Consider the following 16,619-nt stretch of genomic DNA (forward strand, 5'->3'; position numbering starts at 1 on the left):
GACATTTAGTTTAGAATAGAAACAGTCAGGTGTGTTATTAATACCTGTCAGTGGCGTCCCTCCCCGCGGTGTCACCGGAAAGGGGGTGTGACCTCACAGACAGAGGTGTAGCCTCACGGGCAGGGGCGTGGCCTCGCGGCCCGATCCCCCGTGCTTCTTAGCGGGGAAGGGGGGGTGCAGGAGGTGCGGACTGCGTTGTGTACCGTGCAGCGCTCGGCTCCTGTCACCCGGGTGCGGCCCGCACCCCCCTTGTGATGCCACTGACACCTGTAAATAGTCAGCAAATATGGATTACAGATGTGTCCACATACATCTAGCCTTCTTGCACGTTAAACAGCTCTTCTAGTCACGCCATGCTGTGGCGCGACTTGTTAGCACCGAGCGTCTTTTCATGCGACTTTTCACATTAAAATGCATTTTACTCGCAAATTATTGTGCGACTGTGGTTATATCTGCATGCGAGATGCTACGCTGACACTCTAATGTAGCATTTTGCATGCAGATGCACCCGCAGTCGCACACAGACTATAGGCATGCTACATATCATTTCAATCAGCATAAGCTGCATGTGCATCCTATTCTCATCGCTTTGCGAACTAGACATATTTAAAAGTAAAAAGTTGCACAAAAATACGCTCTGCGTTACCGAGTCGCGCGGCCCTCACGCGTTATATACATTGTGGACACATCTGTACTTGCATTCATTGCTACCAAAGAGACAACGCTGATGTCTGGATTGCTCCTAACAGCTCTAGGCAGAGCCTCCATACATAGAACATAAATTTAGTACCATGCGTGCACGCAAGGGGGGTTTCTGAGTACTCATAACTCCCCCCTGATGAACTAAATTTGTTTAACAGAGACGGAGACAGCCTTATTTCCGTCTCTGCGCGGCCCGGTGCAACGGAGCTGTCGCTCCTCAGATAAAGAGCTCTGATTGGCAGAGCTCTCTGCAGAGGATATGGCCGCAGCGGGAGCAGCTACGCTTGCTGAGTAGCAGCAGCAGCTCTCCTGGACTCCGGCGGGGACCCTCCTCCTCCCTCCTCAGCCCTCGGTTATGTAAGTATGCTTGCTTTCGTGTGTGTGTGTGTGTGTGTGTGTGTGTGTGTGTATATGCTGTGTGTAATCATGTTTGTGTATGTATGCTGTAAGTGTGCTCATGTGTGTGTATGTGTGCTGTGGGTAAATATGCTTACAAGTGTATGTGTGCATGCTTGTGCGTATGTGTGCATGCTTGTGTGTGTGTGTGTGTGTGTGTATGTATGCTGTAAGTGTGCTCATGTGTGTGTATGGGTGCTGTGGGTAAATATGCTTGCATATGTATGGGTGCATGCTTGTGTGTGTATGTTATTATGTTATGTGTGTGTGTATTTATATATATAATGTAAGGAAACCACACCTTACAAATTCTGCATTTGCCCCTGAGTACCATTACAATTTGTCCAAATATTTTAATGCCCGGAGCAAAGACTGAGATTAACTCTGCAGAGCACAACAACATTACATATTTAGGACAGATTCAGAGGCGTACAAAATTTTTGCAAGAGCAACCAACATCATTATCAGGAAACATTTGCAACAGCTCTTTCCTCGGTGGGCATGGAAGGGCAAATGGAGAGAGATGGAGGGGCAGTACGATATATCGTATAGTCTGTACCCAGCTTTAGATTTTAAAAATATTTAAAACCACTAACTGGATCCTTTATCGATCGTTATCTTAAGTCTTCTATGGTAATGAATATTCTCCTGGTTTTTGGTGTGAGTCTAGAATCGGGGTAATGAGGCTCTGGGAAAAGTGGATTTCACCATCTATAGAGTAGTTTCCAGGCAAATTTTCCTTTTATGTGGTTGTTGTCTAGTTGTTATATGTGCCATCTGATATTCTTCATATCTTTTAATTTTATAATATTTATTATGTAATGTGTTTATTACATATTATGTTGGGGGGTTTTACAATGCCTTCAGTGTAGTTAGTAATCCCTGTTTGCAACATAATATATTTGTTGCTTGTTACTATCCTGTGTCATTTGTGTTTTCCGAATATGTTTGTTTGCATGATATCTTTGTTGAAATGCTAAGAATAGAAAAACAAAACAAAAAACAATATCAGAGTTCTTATTATTAGTCATTTATGTTACTACAGTTTTTCTCGTCTTTGTATACTCACCAAGTGTAGATAGAATGTATCTAGTTACTGTAGAGTGAAAACTATTCTCAGCAACATCAAAAGAAATGCAGGGAAACATTATGCAGCTCCCCTGACTTATCTGCTTAGCAATTACAGTACTATGGAGGGAATATGAATAATGCAGGGTGGGGTGCAGACAAGGATATATTTTCTCCTACACTTTGCCTCTCATCAAGTAGAAGGAAAGTAGTATTTAAAGTGGTCAGTTCATTTTACCATTGTAACAGCACTTCAAGTCATCCTCCGCATGGCCTGGACTCATGGATTACTGTATGCAACTATGAACAACAATCTGCGAGTCTGGAGCTACCATAAGTGCGACATATGGCCGAACTTTCTCGCAGGGCTAGCCACCTCTTGGTTAATTGAATAGACCCCAAAGTGTTTAAACTATGACATTGCGATGAGAAAACTTGTTTGTCTACCAACAGGGTGAAGCCATGAACATTTGAAATTCCTTCTCTGGCCTGTCACATGGCACCTTTTCCACCAGTGACACCATGCCCTAACCCCAATGATGTATCTGTCAACATTCCTGACTGGAAAACTAAGACAAAAAGATCATATCCCAATCCTTTCATGTCCTTCATGTATCAAATCTGCCAAGTGTCCCAGGTTGGGTGGTCACTCTCCATCACCTGCGCAAGACATCTAAACACTAGGAAGACAGTCGAGGGGCAGCGCTAGGCATGCCCCCCAGCATGACTAGAAATAGTGGTATGACGTGATGCACCGCCATGTCCCATTTTAGTGCCCACCAGCTTCTGATTCCCCTTTCATAAATGTTGGGAGGAATGCTGTATCACCTAAATCTCAGCATGGAAGCCAAAATCTCTGTTGACAGTAGAGATAAAGTTTACAAAACAACAGATATGTGCTATATTCTGCATTTGGCAATTCAATTTTGCACTTTTTGCAAATGGAATTTGGCCTACCTCAAACAAACAGAATGAATAGACAGTTGTAGCCACACCGCAAAATTCCAAAAATAACATGGATTGGCATTCCACAGAATGGTGAAATAAAAATGCTGATTGTACTTTGCGAACTTCGCACCTTTCTGCAACAGTCTCTTATTTTTGAAACTTTTATAAATAATTAGTCAGCATGTGTATTTCAGTGAATAAAAGTGTCTCTATAGTGATTTTTATATACAGTACTGTACAAGTTTTTCAATACCCCTTTCCCATCAATACAACACACAACATACATGTCCACATCATTTAACCAATTTTTTTATTGGCCATATATCTCTATTTACAAACTTCAAATACTTTATGATTTATTCAGAGAAGTAGGGTTTTTGACACCCAGGGCAAATTAAAAAACACCCCCATACTTGCCTAGTTTGTTTTTTTTTCTTCCCGGGAGAAGCCCGGGTAAGAGAAGCAGGAGGGTGGCGACAGGGGGGCGGGGCCTGATGATTCGTGTCATTGCCGCGATTGACAAATTTAAATAGGGGACGGGACCAAGTGACGCGATTCACAAAGAATCGCACTATTAAGCCCCGCCCCCTACATGGAGACCCGCGATTGCCGCGGAAATGCTCCCCATACTGCCCACTTCACTAGGAAGTGGCCAGAAATGTGAGAGAAATGCCTACCCTTCCGGACGTGCGGGGTGGTTACCTGAAAAATCGTGAGCCTCCAGTGAATTCTGGGAGGGTAGGCATGTATGAATGCCCCCCCCACCCCCTTCACTGTAAAAAAAAAATACAATGCTATAAAACCATGATAGCAATCAAATATAGATACATAAACTGGTTAATTTATATAAACTGTGTACAGAGTGAAATAAAATAAAAAAATATATAAATATTAAACTTTTATTGATGCCTGGGGCTTTTTTTTCAACTAATAAAGCAAGGCCTGGGTCTGCTGGGCTTTCTTTTATGTCTTAAGCAAGGCTTAGAGCTAGACCAGGCCCATGGAAAGTGGGCAGAGATATCTGGGAATTTTAGAAGTGTGTGCTACTATGCTGCTGTGATTGTGGTTTACTTGTTACTTGTTTACTTTGTCTGGAGTGCTGGTGTGCTGCACCATGTGGGGAATGTGTGTATATATATATATACATATATATATATATATATATATATATATATATATTCAGGGCTACTTTTCTGGAAAAATAGGTTCAGGAACTGTGGGTGGAGCTACTGGGGGTGGAGCTACATAAATATTATATATTATACTCGTATATATATTGCCTATTGTACATCTGGTCCTGGTGCCTGTATTATATACATAGATAACCTTCCCAAAGAATATTCACATGCCACACAAATATTCCCCCCTGTTCACATTTCACCAAACAGTAGTGCCCCTTATTCACGTTATGCCGCACAGTAGTAGTGCTCCTTATACAGATTATGCCCTACAGTAGAAGTGCCACTTATACATATTATGCCCTACAGTAGCACTACTCCTTATATACATTATGCCACACGGTAGCAGTGCTCCTTATATATATTATGCCACACAGTAGTAGTGCTCCTTATATACATTATGCCACACAGAAGCAGTGTTCCTTATATATATTATGCCACACAGTAGCAGTGCTCCTTATATACATTATGCCACACAGTAGTGCCCCTTAATGCCCTCCTATCAGTGCCACAGGCCTAAGGCCTGATTACTCCCACTGGCCTAGTGCCTGACAACCTGGTGGTCTAGGGAAGGGGTTACTACATACCGGCGGCCCAAAGCCGCCTACTGGTACGCTGGGAGAGGCTGCAGATGTGAGCTTCAACAGCTCTATTACTTCCCACCACTGCAGCACTCTCCAATCCTCAACTTCTTTCTTCTGCCGTGACCAGCCCTGGCCAGCAGCGCTGCATCTTCTTTCTTGACCTACTCTCTCTTCTGATCGCCGCAGCTCTCCACGGCACGTCCTCTTCTTTGTCCCTCCGCCGACTAACTCTCTCCACCACTCAGCAGCGTCTGACGTCAGACGCTATTAGCCATGATTGGCTCTCTGCAGCCACCCCTGATTTTCTGCAGGTCCTGAAGCCGTGAATGACTTACAGCCAGCTCCAAATTCAAATAGCTGCCGCAAGCCAAATTTAAATAGAGGTGGCATCAAGGCTGCCGGGCTGCGAGCTTCAATTGGCTTGCAACCGGTGCCAAGTTTAATCTGCCCTTGCTGCTTGGCCGGCGTTGTGAGCAAACACCAGCTCTCAGAGGTGGCTGCCACTATCTACCGCCGCTGCTGCACTTCCAAGTGCTGGGATCTGACATTTGAACCCAGCGCTGGCATCTGTATTGTCCTGGTTGGCGGTGTCCCCCTTGGCCATGCCTGCACGGTGCCCAGGGCACGCGCTCCACTTGCCCTGCCCTAGATATACCACTGGATTTATTAAGATGGGTGTCCCAGGGATACATCTGCAGTGTCCTGTCATTAAAATAATTTTTTTTAACCTATTTTTCACCTAGTCTTAGAACTTAGAAATTCATGTCAACTCCCATTGAGACTCGCTTTAATTAAACACAGAATTCTTTCTCAACCACAAAAAGTCATGGCAGACGGTTTTTAACCTGCATTTTTGGGCTAACTTACGGCTACTTGAATCTCCCCCTAAGAATAACTATCTACTAAAACGTGTACAAGCTGACAGTAACAGTTTCATAGCACACACCCACAAAGATAAAAGCTAAATAAATGCTGCAGAATTATTGTAGTTATACTTTGCACATACTTACGGACTTTGCAAACCTCCTCTCTGGGAGCAGCCCGGAGAAGGGATGATGCTGACAGTTTCGGGGGCCGAGACAGGACTGTAGATGTCATTTGGCCCCGTCTCTTCACGGGAAAAGGCCCCGATTCATGGGTATGCGAGGAGGGGACGGGCTAAATTACGCTGTTTGCGTCATTTAGCTCTGCTCCCCCTGCCTAAGGACACACATAAAATCTCCCCATCCTGCCCACTTCACTAGGAAGTGGGCGGGATTTGGGAGGTTTACCTACTCTTCTGTAGGTATCTTCTGTAGGTATCTTCTGTAGGTATCGTCAGCCTCCCGCAACTTCCAGGAGATTAGGCAAGTATGACTTTGCAATTTGAAGTATATTAAATATTTTTAAGCAGAACATTTTATGCAGCAAAAACAAGGAAAAATAGTAGCGCTATGATGGATATTTGTACACAGTTACTCAAATAGAGATATAATGAATAAAATACATTTAACATTTTAATAAAAAAGAGCAATGATATAAAAAAAGCAAATGCATATACACATTCATGCAACAGGCCACCAGAAACTTATGGTACAAACCACGTTAAACATAGCCATACTTTTACATTTTGGTAGCCTGTGCCAGATAAAAACATAGACGCACCCCCCAATTTTTAAAGGGCCATAATGCACAAAGTACAAAGGAAAATGGCCTCATGGGGAAGCGTCAAGGAAGAGATATGGGAGGCCAGGAGATGCAGAAGATTAAACAAGCGGAAGCTATAACAGAGAATGATAATAATCAGAAATTTAACAGGCACAAACAGCACCCCATTACCTGTGGTGTGCTGTCCCATGGCACCGGCCGCACTACCTAAGCTACAGCCCTGACGGTAACAAACCGCAGTAAGTACATGAATGGCATCCCACATTTACAACCACAAATAAAAAATTTTACCCTAACTTAACTGTACATGATAACATTTGATACCATTGAAAAAATTGGAGGGGTGTATTTTTATTTTTAGCCTCTATTTTTTACATTCTTACATGTCTGTCCATAGTTCGCTGACTTATTTTTCAAATTTCGGTGTACACCCTTCTAGTTTTGTTTTAATTTTTTTTTAAGCGTTAGGCAGAGAGCAACAGTTACAAATGTATTTGCATATAATATCCTTGACCACTAAAAAAAAAATAATAATTGTTTGTCATTTCAGGTACCAAAAAGAAGAAATGTCAAGGGAGAAGAGAGGCGGAGTACCCCTCTCGTCCTCATCCTCTGAACAGACTCTGGACACCGGTGACGAGTGGCAGGCGTCACAGGAAGATGGGTCAAGACAGAGGGAGAGTGGTACAGTGGGGACAACGACATCACAGGACCGTGGAGATCAGCCTTCGGAGGTAATTTTTGTTTTTACACACATGGGTATTCAAAATGAAAGGTAAACTTGGCTGTCGAAGTTTACATTCCATTTTGGTTTTTTTTTCTGGGATAAAGTATCTGGCGTGCGCCCGCTGTATCCCAGCATTCAGATTACAAAATCTAGGGAAAGGGGAAGGTGCGTTTTGGGATTTGTTTGATAAGTTCAAATTTTTGTCAAAATGGTAGGTCCCCTCTACAGTTGTAATAACATGGTTGATCACTATGGTTACCCCCATTTAAGCCTGCAATTGAAAGGTGGGGATTTAATTAACCACAGCAGGTACATTTTTTGCCCCTGACATTGATGAAGTGTTGCGGAAGACCACTCTGTATTTTTTTTCCCCTTTTTGTAACTGCTCCCATCTAATTTTGGGGTACATGAAAATGGGTACTAGCATATTTTTGTCCCTAAAGTCCTTTATTAATTTGCATCTATGCACCTTGTGCAAATAACCTATTCTACAATACACCTGCTGCATACTTGCAGAATAGCCCTGAATGGATTGCCCTATTTTTAATTTTTTATTTTTGGTTCACCTCAATGGTGGTTTTTTTTTTTTATGCTGTTACAATTTTTTTTATTTGGACACAATTCAACAGCAAAGTTTCCTCTTCATAATGAATAACCCTACGGTAATCAATCTCAAACGTAATCTTTGCTTTTGAAGTTTACGATTCATATTGGAGCTTTGACCTAGGATAACAAAAAAAAAGGTGCGCCACCGCTTATCCCCGTATTCGATATGAAACCTACAGAAACGGGAGCCTGTGAACTGCGAATCGCATGACATTATGATATATTCTTTTTAAAAATTGTGCCACCAACCTTAAAGTTGTAGAAAATTTGGGGATCACTATGGATACCCCCGTTTTTAGCCTGCAAATGAAAGTCTGGGTTTGTAAAAAGCTGTGGCAGGTGTTTTGAATTCCAACTTTGAAAATGTGATGCAAAAGAGCATTTGGGTTGTTTTTTTTTGCTTTATTTTAAAGTTCTCCCCTCAAATTTGGGGTACCATAAAATGGTTAATAGCATATTTTTATGTTCCTAAGGTAATATTTAAAAAAAAACTGCAACTGTACACCTGCCGCTATTAATCTATTTTAGAATACAGCTGCCGCATATGTGCTGAATATCCCTGAGCCTAATATCTTATTTTGAAACAGTTTTTTCCTTGTATTTTTTGTAAAAAACGAAAGTTGCAAATACATTTTAGGGTGTCCTATTTGTTTTTTTTTGATAGTCCTTTTTTAAAAATGATCTTTCCTGGAGTGCATGCTTTTTTTTATGTAATCCGGTACCCCTAAACACCAAATCTGCACTTTTTTTCCCCACATATTCAGTGTTGCTAAGTTATCCCCGTTTATTTTCCAATACTTTTTAAACCTGTGAAAAGCCATTGAAATTGAATACAGTGTTAAACCCAAAACATGTGCAATTTTTTTTTTTTTTTAATGATATACTACTTTATTAAAAGTAGGGTAATGTTACTTTGTAAGGATACTTTTTGACATCTCAGTTTCAGATAACGTAATTTTTCACGTATCACAAAGTAAATGCATGTTTATTTTATTAACAAAAAATTACTTGTGTAATTGTATTAAGAGAACATGTACATCACCACAATTTTAATCTTGTTTTTTCTTTTTAGCGCCGGACACAAGAGACAAGGAAGACTGGAGAAAAAGCGTCAAAAGAAGAAAAGTCCGATTCAGTGAGGCGGAAAAAAACACCCTTGTTGAAGGCGTGCACCGTAACTACGCGAAGATCTTCGGCGACCGAGCCCAGCGAACCACTGGAAGGGCGAAGAAGGCAATCTGGGATGAGATTGCCTCCAGGGTAACAGCAACATCTGGCCGTACACGGTGATGGAGGCGTGTGCAAGAAGAGGTAAAGTTAAATGTTTTTTTATTTGGAATTGATTCTCTGATTGTAGCATTTGACAACATGTGATGTACACACAACCCTGGTCTTTCTCTGATTTGAATGAATTTTGTCTAATAATTTTCTTAACAATGTAAAAATTTTTGTTTAAAAGTAATCATTTTTGGATGATGCATGGGACATTGTTTTGATGGTTAAATTTTTAGGACAAAAATGTTTTACCACCTTTTTTTATTTAAATTTATAGATATGGAGACTGCAAACGGCAAACAAAGGAGAAGATGAAGAAACTGAGACAGCACCAGAGAGGAACCGGCGGTGGACCAGAGCTCAACATGCATTGGCTGCCATGGGAAGAAGAAATCCGGAAACAGATGAATCCGATAATGGTTTCTGGAGTTGGAGGCTTAATAGATAGCCGTGACTGCGCGACTCCTCGTGTGGACGGTAATTTCCCTGTTAATTTTTTTAATAAATGACAGTATACATTTATATTATTTTGAAGATTATTTATACTCCAAAAAAAATAGAAACATGACCTCAAAGAAGTCAAGAGAACGCAGAAGTTAGAACAGAAGACACAGGAGCAGGACCCACAGTTCGGAGGACAAGTAAGATTGGTCCAGATGTGCCCAGAGGGACCACAGTTGAAATAATTATTGTTTGTTGTTTTTTTTTTTTTTTAATTTGTTTTTGGAAATGAAAAAGTTTTGGGTTCTAATGTTAATTTTTACACTAAACTACAGGTCAAAAACCACCAAAGAAGATTCGGCGCACCTCAGCAGACAAGACCGGCAGGATCAGAGGACCAGAAGAGGAAAGAACAGACGTCAACATCAGACAAACGGTGGAGCAAAGACCCCAAACTGTCACAAGGATTGAGGGTAACATTTTAACATTATCACAATAAAAGTTGATTACTTACTAATAGTGAGTTGTTTGTTTAGCTTTAGAAATTATGTTATTATTCTTAGGTTGTTTTTTTTTATGCATGAGCAAATGTATAATTAATATTTACAAATTTGATTTGCTCAAGGTTTAAGGTTTCCATGGAGGATCCTGCAAAGTGAATCGTAAATCATATTTTTAATACTGATTTGTGTAGAATGCATATCTGTATTTTATTATATACCCGTGCAACCCCTAGTTATGTTTAATTGTAACATTACTTTAAATTAGAAAGAGTCGACTTTGGAAGAAAATTCAAGAGGACCTAGATTGGAAGATACCCTGGAAGATCGTGAACAACAGCAAGAAGATTTGGGCATAGGTGTGCAAGACTCTTTGGAACCTTTGGGTAAGATGTTTTTGGGGTAAAATGTATGTATTTGTTCAATGTTGTTAAATTTATAACCATTTTTTTTTTAAATACTTTTTGGACATGTTTTTTTAAAAATCATTATGGTTATTATAAATTTTTTAATTATTCTTCTAAATAATTGTCTTTAACAAAAAAAGTAAGTGCAAACTATTTTTTTTTTTAGAAAACGTTGGACCATCAACAAGTGGAGGACTTGCGTCAAATATTGGACCATACTTCAGGCCGGATCTACTGGAATCACAGGATGAAGAGGATGTGGATGTTGAACAAATTACGCCTTTGAGACCAACAACAGTTGGTAAGTTCTAATCATATTTTGAAATCGTAATTTTTTTTTTGTTTTTGTTGTTTATTTTTTTTGATATGGGTCTTAACAATTCAAGGCTAACCTTTTTATTGGGTTACAAAATAGCCACACAAAATACCTATGTCAGGGTCATTTTAATTTTTGTTTTTTGTTTTTTTTGTTACATTTGCCTTAAAAAATTGCACAGGATGGACTTTATTGTCAGCCGCTTGCGACCGCATAGCACTCTCAAGCGGTTCCAAAGATGGTCACTGAGCAGGTGTAGCCTACTGCTTATGTATGGAAGCAGTTTAGCTAATGGTTTTAAAACTTTCAGTGCGACTAACTGCAAGATGGGGGGCAGGTTTGCCTTTCAGTGTTCACCACCTGCTTTTAGGTCATCTAGGGGGGTGGCTGGTGTAATTTTGACTTTTCATATGAAAGTCCTTTTTTTTGGGGTGTTACCTACTGACATCACCAGAGATGTCAGTAGAGATTTCCCAGCACTATTACAACACGAAGTTTACTCGGGGTTGCGGGCGACAATTCCCTCCCACAAGGGTTTTTTTTCCCCAAAAGACATTTTGATAGTGATAAACGTGACTATGGACAAGTAGGGGGTTAATGTTCTGGGATGTAACCGACATGTTACCGTATAAGGGCTCATGGCCATAAGTATATCTAATTGAGCCACCTTCACTTACAGTGACGGGTTTTTTTTTGTTTGTTTTTAATACTAACAGTTGTTTGTTTTTTTGGATTTCAAATGTTGTTGTAATGTATATACTGTGCATTTTTCTATCAATTTATCTATTTTATTTTTTAATCCTAGTTCAACAATTTCAAGTAGTGGCTGAGGTTCAACAGACCCTTCCACCCACACAAGTCGACAGGATTGTGGAACTGGCTCAAGACATGGAAGATCGCCAGAACTGCTTCAGGGACGTCGTGGACCGAAGACTGGAACAGTTGGATGCAAGTGTTCAAAGACTTTCGGAAGCTTATCAAGAGGATCAAAGACAGCGAAGACAGGAACATCTAGAAAGCCTGGAGCGATTTCGTGGAATTGAACATCAGCTGTCTGTCATGACCACCGCACTCAATAGGATGGCTGAAAACGCAGAATACCAAGCAACATCACAAAGAGACATCGCCACGAGCAACAGCCTCATCGCCACATCACTTCAACAAATCACACAGAACATGATGATGTACTTTAGAACACACAGGACATCATTTCATGGATCGCCTCGTCCCTATGCCCATTCAATGCAACAGCCATGGCATGGTCAGGAGGCCCCGCATTTTCAACCACCAACATATTTCTACCAAAGTGGAGCACCGGCACGGCCATCAAGACCACGTCGTCCACCAAAGCCCGACCCACCAGGAGCTATTGTCCGAAGAACATAACAGGAGGATGAAGGTCCCTCATTAAGATATTAACTTCCTAAAAAATATCAGGTTGTATCACTCTTTATTTTTTGGAATGTGTTATTTTAATTAACATGTAATTTCCTTCCAAACCCCCCCCCCCCCCCCAAACCAGGTTAAGTAATGGGAGTTTTGGGCGTTCCGAAAACATACATGGGATTGTATGTCAAGTGGGTAAATGATGACAGCCCCCAAAATTTTGACTTATTTTCAAAATAGTCATAAACTTGCTTTCTGAGCTCACTTTTTTTTTTTTTATCCTATGATTGTATGTTCATTTTGTTTAAGTGTATTTTTCTAAACAAATAATTTACGTTTTTTATCTTTGTTTTTTTTTACCCCGGGAGCCATATTATGTGAACCGTCTTTCAAGTACATTATTTGGGGAGAACTTCAAGAAAACACCCATTTGGAATATTTAAACACTGGTGAGTATTAATTTACAATGTTATGCTTGCCATACACTACCAGATAAAATGTCTGTCAGACCGACAGACATTTTATCTGACCGGCTGACAGTCACAGAAGTCGCCGGCATATACTGTGAGTTTTCTCTCACAGTGTATTCGGCACACATCTGCGCTCTGCCCCCGGGGGTGGAGACATTTCCCTGTTCCTTTCGTAGGATGGAACACAGGAAATGTCTGTCTGTCGGCTGTGCTGGGCATACACTGCCCGATGCGGCCGACAGTTTAACGGGAAATATCGCATTGGATGGGCATGCTGGACAATCCAGCATGCCCGACCGAGCAATATTTAACCCTCGGGCGCCCCCCCACACGCTACAATTATCGTGGCGATCGGCCGATATCGGGCGAATCGTCCCGATAATTGTAGCGTGTATGGGCAGCATTAGTCTTTCATCCAGATGTTTATTTGTAAAATGATGTATTTAAAACTTCATCATCTGATCTAATATAGGTTTTTTTTTCGTTTTTTTTTTTAGAGATTACTAGCTGTTCAGAAAAAAAGCAGACCCCCAAGAAAGAAAACATCTTCAAGAAAGTGTTTTGAAATAAACGTAATAAATATGATCTTTAAATGTCTCTTTAATTATTTTCTTAATGCTCATTGATCAATCTTTTTAAAAATAAAAATCTTATTTTTTTTCATTACTGTTTCTGTTTCATTTTATTCCAATAGATTTATAGAAGTAATTTATGGGTGTTTTTTAAGTTATGAGATATTTTTTTTGGAAACTGTAGTCTGTGGTTGATTTTGCTTTTCTTTTTTTTTTAAATTGGAGGCACACATGGGTCATTTGTATGAGGCTTGTGTGCCTCCAAACGTTAAAGGGATGTATGCAAAATCAGCCACAGACTACAGTGTTGTATTAAAGTCCTTTACTTGTGATAGACAAGACATAGGGGGCCACTTATTAAAATATCTTTAATGTAATGTCCCCAAAAGCACCTAATTTGCATTGTGTACTTCAAATTTTTAGTATCCCTCCCGCATGTATGAAAGAGGGACCGCAGCAGGTATCTCCGAAACCTACTGTGATCCCTCCATTGCAGCCAGCAGCCCCATCCCCCATAGGTTTATATGGGGGATGCGATGCTGGAAAATTGATCAATATTGGGAATGCAAAGCATTCCCAATATTGTCCCCAGCATTTAACGCCATCTCAAGATAGCATTAGCCGCTGTAGTCTATGGGTACATACGGCATTTCAGCCGGGGTAGATCTCCTAGATCCTTTTGTCGGCATTTGGGGGCCGCTCATGTGCAGACCGCAGGACTGTGCATGCGCTGCAGTCCCGCATGTACTCCCAACACATCGCAGGGACGGCCTCCTTTCGGAGCTGGTATCCCTGAATGTGCAGGATAGTACATTCAGCCTGTATGTTCACATTTGGCAATGAGAACAAGGGTGGTACTGGATGCCCTGATCCCATTGCAAAATGAAATCATTATTAAATGTTGTTTTTTCAGTCCAGTAACTATATTCAATTACCTGTAATTTGGTAATAACCAGAGTGTACATGGTGCTAATGTGTGTGTGTGTGTGTGTGTGTGTGTGTGTGTGTGTGTGTGTGTGTGTGTGTGTGTGTGTGTGTGTGTGTGTGTGTGTGTGTGTGTGTGTATAAATATATACACACACACACATTTGTAAGAAAGGTAATGTTCTTTAAGGCCTATTTTGAAAAAAGATTATTTAGAAAATAAAATTTAAAACAACCTGACCGTGTTTGCTTATAAAGTGAGTATTTATATATATATATATATATATATATATATATATATATATTCGCATTGGCTCGCCACTCCCCATTCCCTTCAACAGCTTGCCTCTGTGCCCTCCTTAGTAAACAACGAATAGCAAATGAACGAGGCGGCACTGGAGGAATATATCCATGTTTAATCGAATACGATTACTTTTAAACATGGATATATCCCTCTAGTGCTGCCCCGTTCATTTGCTATATTTATAGATAGATAGTTGGTGTGTATATAAATGTATATATATATATATATATATATATATATAGCAAATGAAGGAGGTGGCACTAGAGGATTTTATCCATGTTTAATCTAATACGATTACAATTAAACATGGATATATTCCTCTAGTGCCGCCTCCTTCATTTGCTATATATATATATATATATATATATATTCATTTATACACACACCAACTATCTATCTATAAATATAGCAAATGAACGAGGCAGCACTAGAGGGATATATCCATGTTTAATCGTATACGATTAAACATGGATATATTCCTCTAGGGCCGCTTCGTTCATTTGCTATATATATAAATATATATATATATATATATAGCGTTCCCGCTAGGCTGTTTTAGCGGGGCGCGGCGCCCTGCCCTCTTTCTGGAAGGCAAAAAGCGCCCTGCCCTCCAGAAGGAGGGCAAAAAGCGTCCTGCCCTAACAGCCTGCGGGAACCGTTTTCACCCGCGGGTCGCAGTGTCCCGTGGGTGAAGAAATATGCGGTGACCCGGTCACCGCCGGAGAATAGACGCCGGGCGCATGCGCCCGGCATCTATTCTCACTGTCTGCAGGGCTTGGGGGCTGCCCGGCATGTCAGTAAGTGCCGGGCACGCCCCCAAGAGTGACGAAAAGGGGACGCGTCTTATAGACACGCCCCCTTTTCAATGACCACGCCCCCGTCTCGAACGTGCCCTCTCTAGCTCCGGCGCCGGAGCTAGAGTGATCACTATATATATATATATATATATATATATATATATATATAATATACATACACACACACATATTAGTTCCAAATTTTGCACTCGCATCTCAATGACCAGATATCCAGATAACAGGGGGTGCACCACAGCTGATATCCACCACTGGGGTGGTTCAGCAAAATATATAGTTCTTAGAGAGGACACTCACCAGACCACAGAGTAGTTGAATTTCAAGAGACTTTTCAAAGGCTTACTTGATGAATATAGTAGTTATGCTGCAACATTTCGGCCCACCCGGACATTTATCAAGTTGTCCAACGACCAACGATTTAGTATAGTGCAATGGATCAAAATAGACCCAGAGGATCAGTTGCACTATACTATATCATTGCACATTCTCGAGGGACCGCTATATATACATATACGCACAGACCCAATATCAGTTTTGTAATATACCCAAAATTTTTATTTAAAAATTGGGTAAAGTGTACATTTCGATTTAAAAATAGTGTTAATATCCTGAGCATGCTTGCTATTAACCTGTGATAGATACAGATATATAAATATATATATCTGTGTGTGTGTGTGTATATATATATTACTGTAAATACTTGCCACTAACAACTATATATTAGTAATTGGAGCTGACTTCCCATTATACAATCAACAGACAAGCAGCAAGAGCGGGTGGCACTCAAATCAGTGCCTGAAGTGTGCCGGTATTCAACGGATTAACATACCGCCACTTCCTGCATTTTTATTTTTTATTTTTTCACATGTCACTATTGCACAGCTGCGTGCCGAGGCGTGCCTTGAGTGCAGAGTGACACTCAGTTTCACTCAGGCATGCTCCGGAGCCCTGCCGTGCCACCCGCCACCCTGACTTCATATGTTAGTGGACACTGCGGCACAGTCTGGATATGGCTACCTTTGCCGATATTCAAAAACTGTTAGCCAAGTTGCGGGGACTGTAGCATACTGCTGCTGGCCTTTGTGTGTGTATCATGCAGTGTTCCGTGGGCGACCTGTTTGCACATCTTACCCTGACGGACAGCTGTGCCTCACTGAACCACACAGCAAATCCCTCCAGAGTGCCGCCTGTGTTGCCTTTGCACCAATGCTGACAATGAAAGCTGGTCAATAAAGGTCCACCGTTTAGACTGTTGGTGCGGATGGATGAGCCCTGGAGTTATTCCTGATGCAGCGGCCTCTAAGTATAGTATTTGCTGCCACCCACTGTCACCTGCACTGCTCCCTGCTGCCC

At 41.0% G+C, this 16,619-nt stretch overlaps 2 protein-coding genes across 3 annotated transcripts in view; one reads left to right on the forward strand and one right to left on the reverse strand.

Annotated features, from left to right (window-relative positions):
- The window catches only part of LOC148522853 (uncharacterized), a 165,247-nt gene that overhangs the window by 117,904 nt on the left and 30,724 nt on the right, over window positions 1-16,619 (reverse strand). The gene's annotated exons all lie outside the window — the stretch shown is intronic.
- LOC148522854 (uncharacterized) lies at window positions 7,292-13,314 on the forward strand. The gene is made up of 9 exons (XM_088473634.1): window positions 7,292-7,298; window positions 8,929-9,116; window positions 9,576-9,608; window positions 9,692-9,772; window positions 9,908-10,045; window positions 10,341-10,458; window positions 10,646-10,780; window positions 11,601-12,630; window positions 13,149-13,314. The coding sequence occupies exons 1-8, from the start codon at window positions 7,292-7,294 to the stop codon at window positions 12,179-12,181; spliced, it is 1,281 nt and encodes a 426-aa protein (XP_088329760.1). The 3' UTR covers window positions 12,182-12,630; window positions 13,149-13,314.

This window comes from Taudactylus pleione, unplaced genomic scaffold, assembly GCF_031769625.1.
Source record: "Taudactylus pleione unplaced genomic scaffold, aTauple2 ptg000138l, whole genome shotgun sequence".
NCBI lineage: Eukaryota > Metazoa > Chordata > Amphibia > Anura > Myobatrachidae > Taudactylus > Taudactylus pleione.

Bases quoted from the DNA above. Each gene is read 5' to 3' on its own strand.
- LOC148522854 (XM_088473634.1), top strand. The intron at 9,117-9,575 runs GTAACAGCAACA...GAGGCTTAATAG, and splicing joins GGGATGAGATTGCCTCCAGG to ATAGCCGTGACTGCGCGACT. The intron at 10,046-10,340 runs GTAACATTTTAA...ACTTTAAATTAG, and splicing joins AACTGTCACAAGGATTGAGG to AAAGAGTCGACTTTGGAAGA.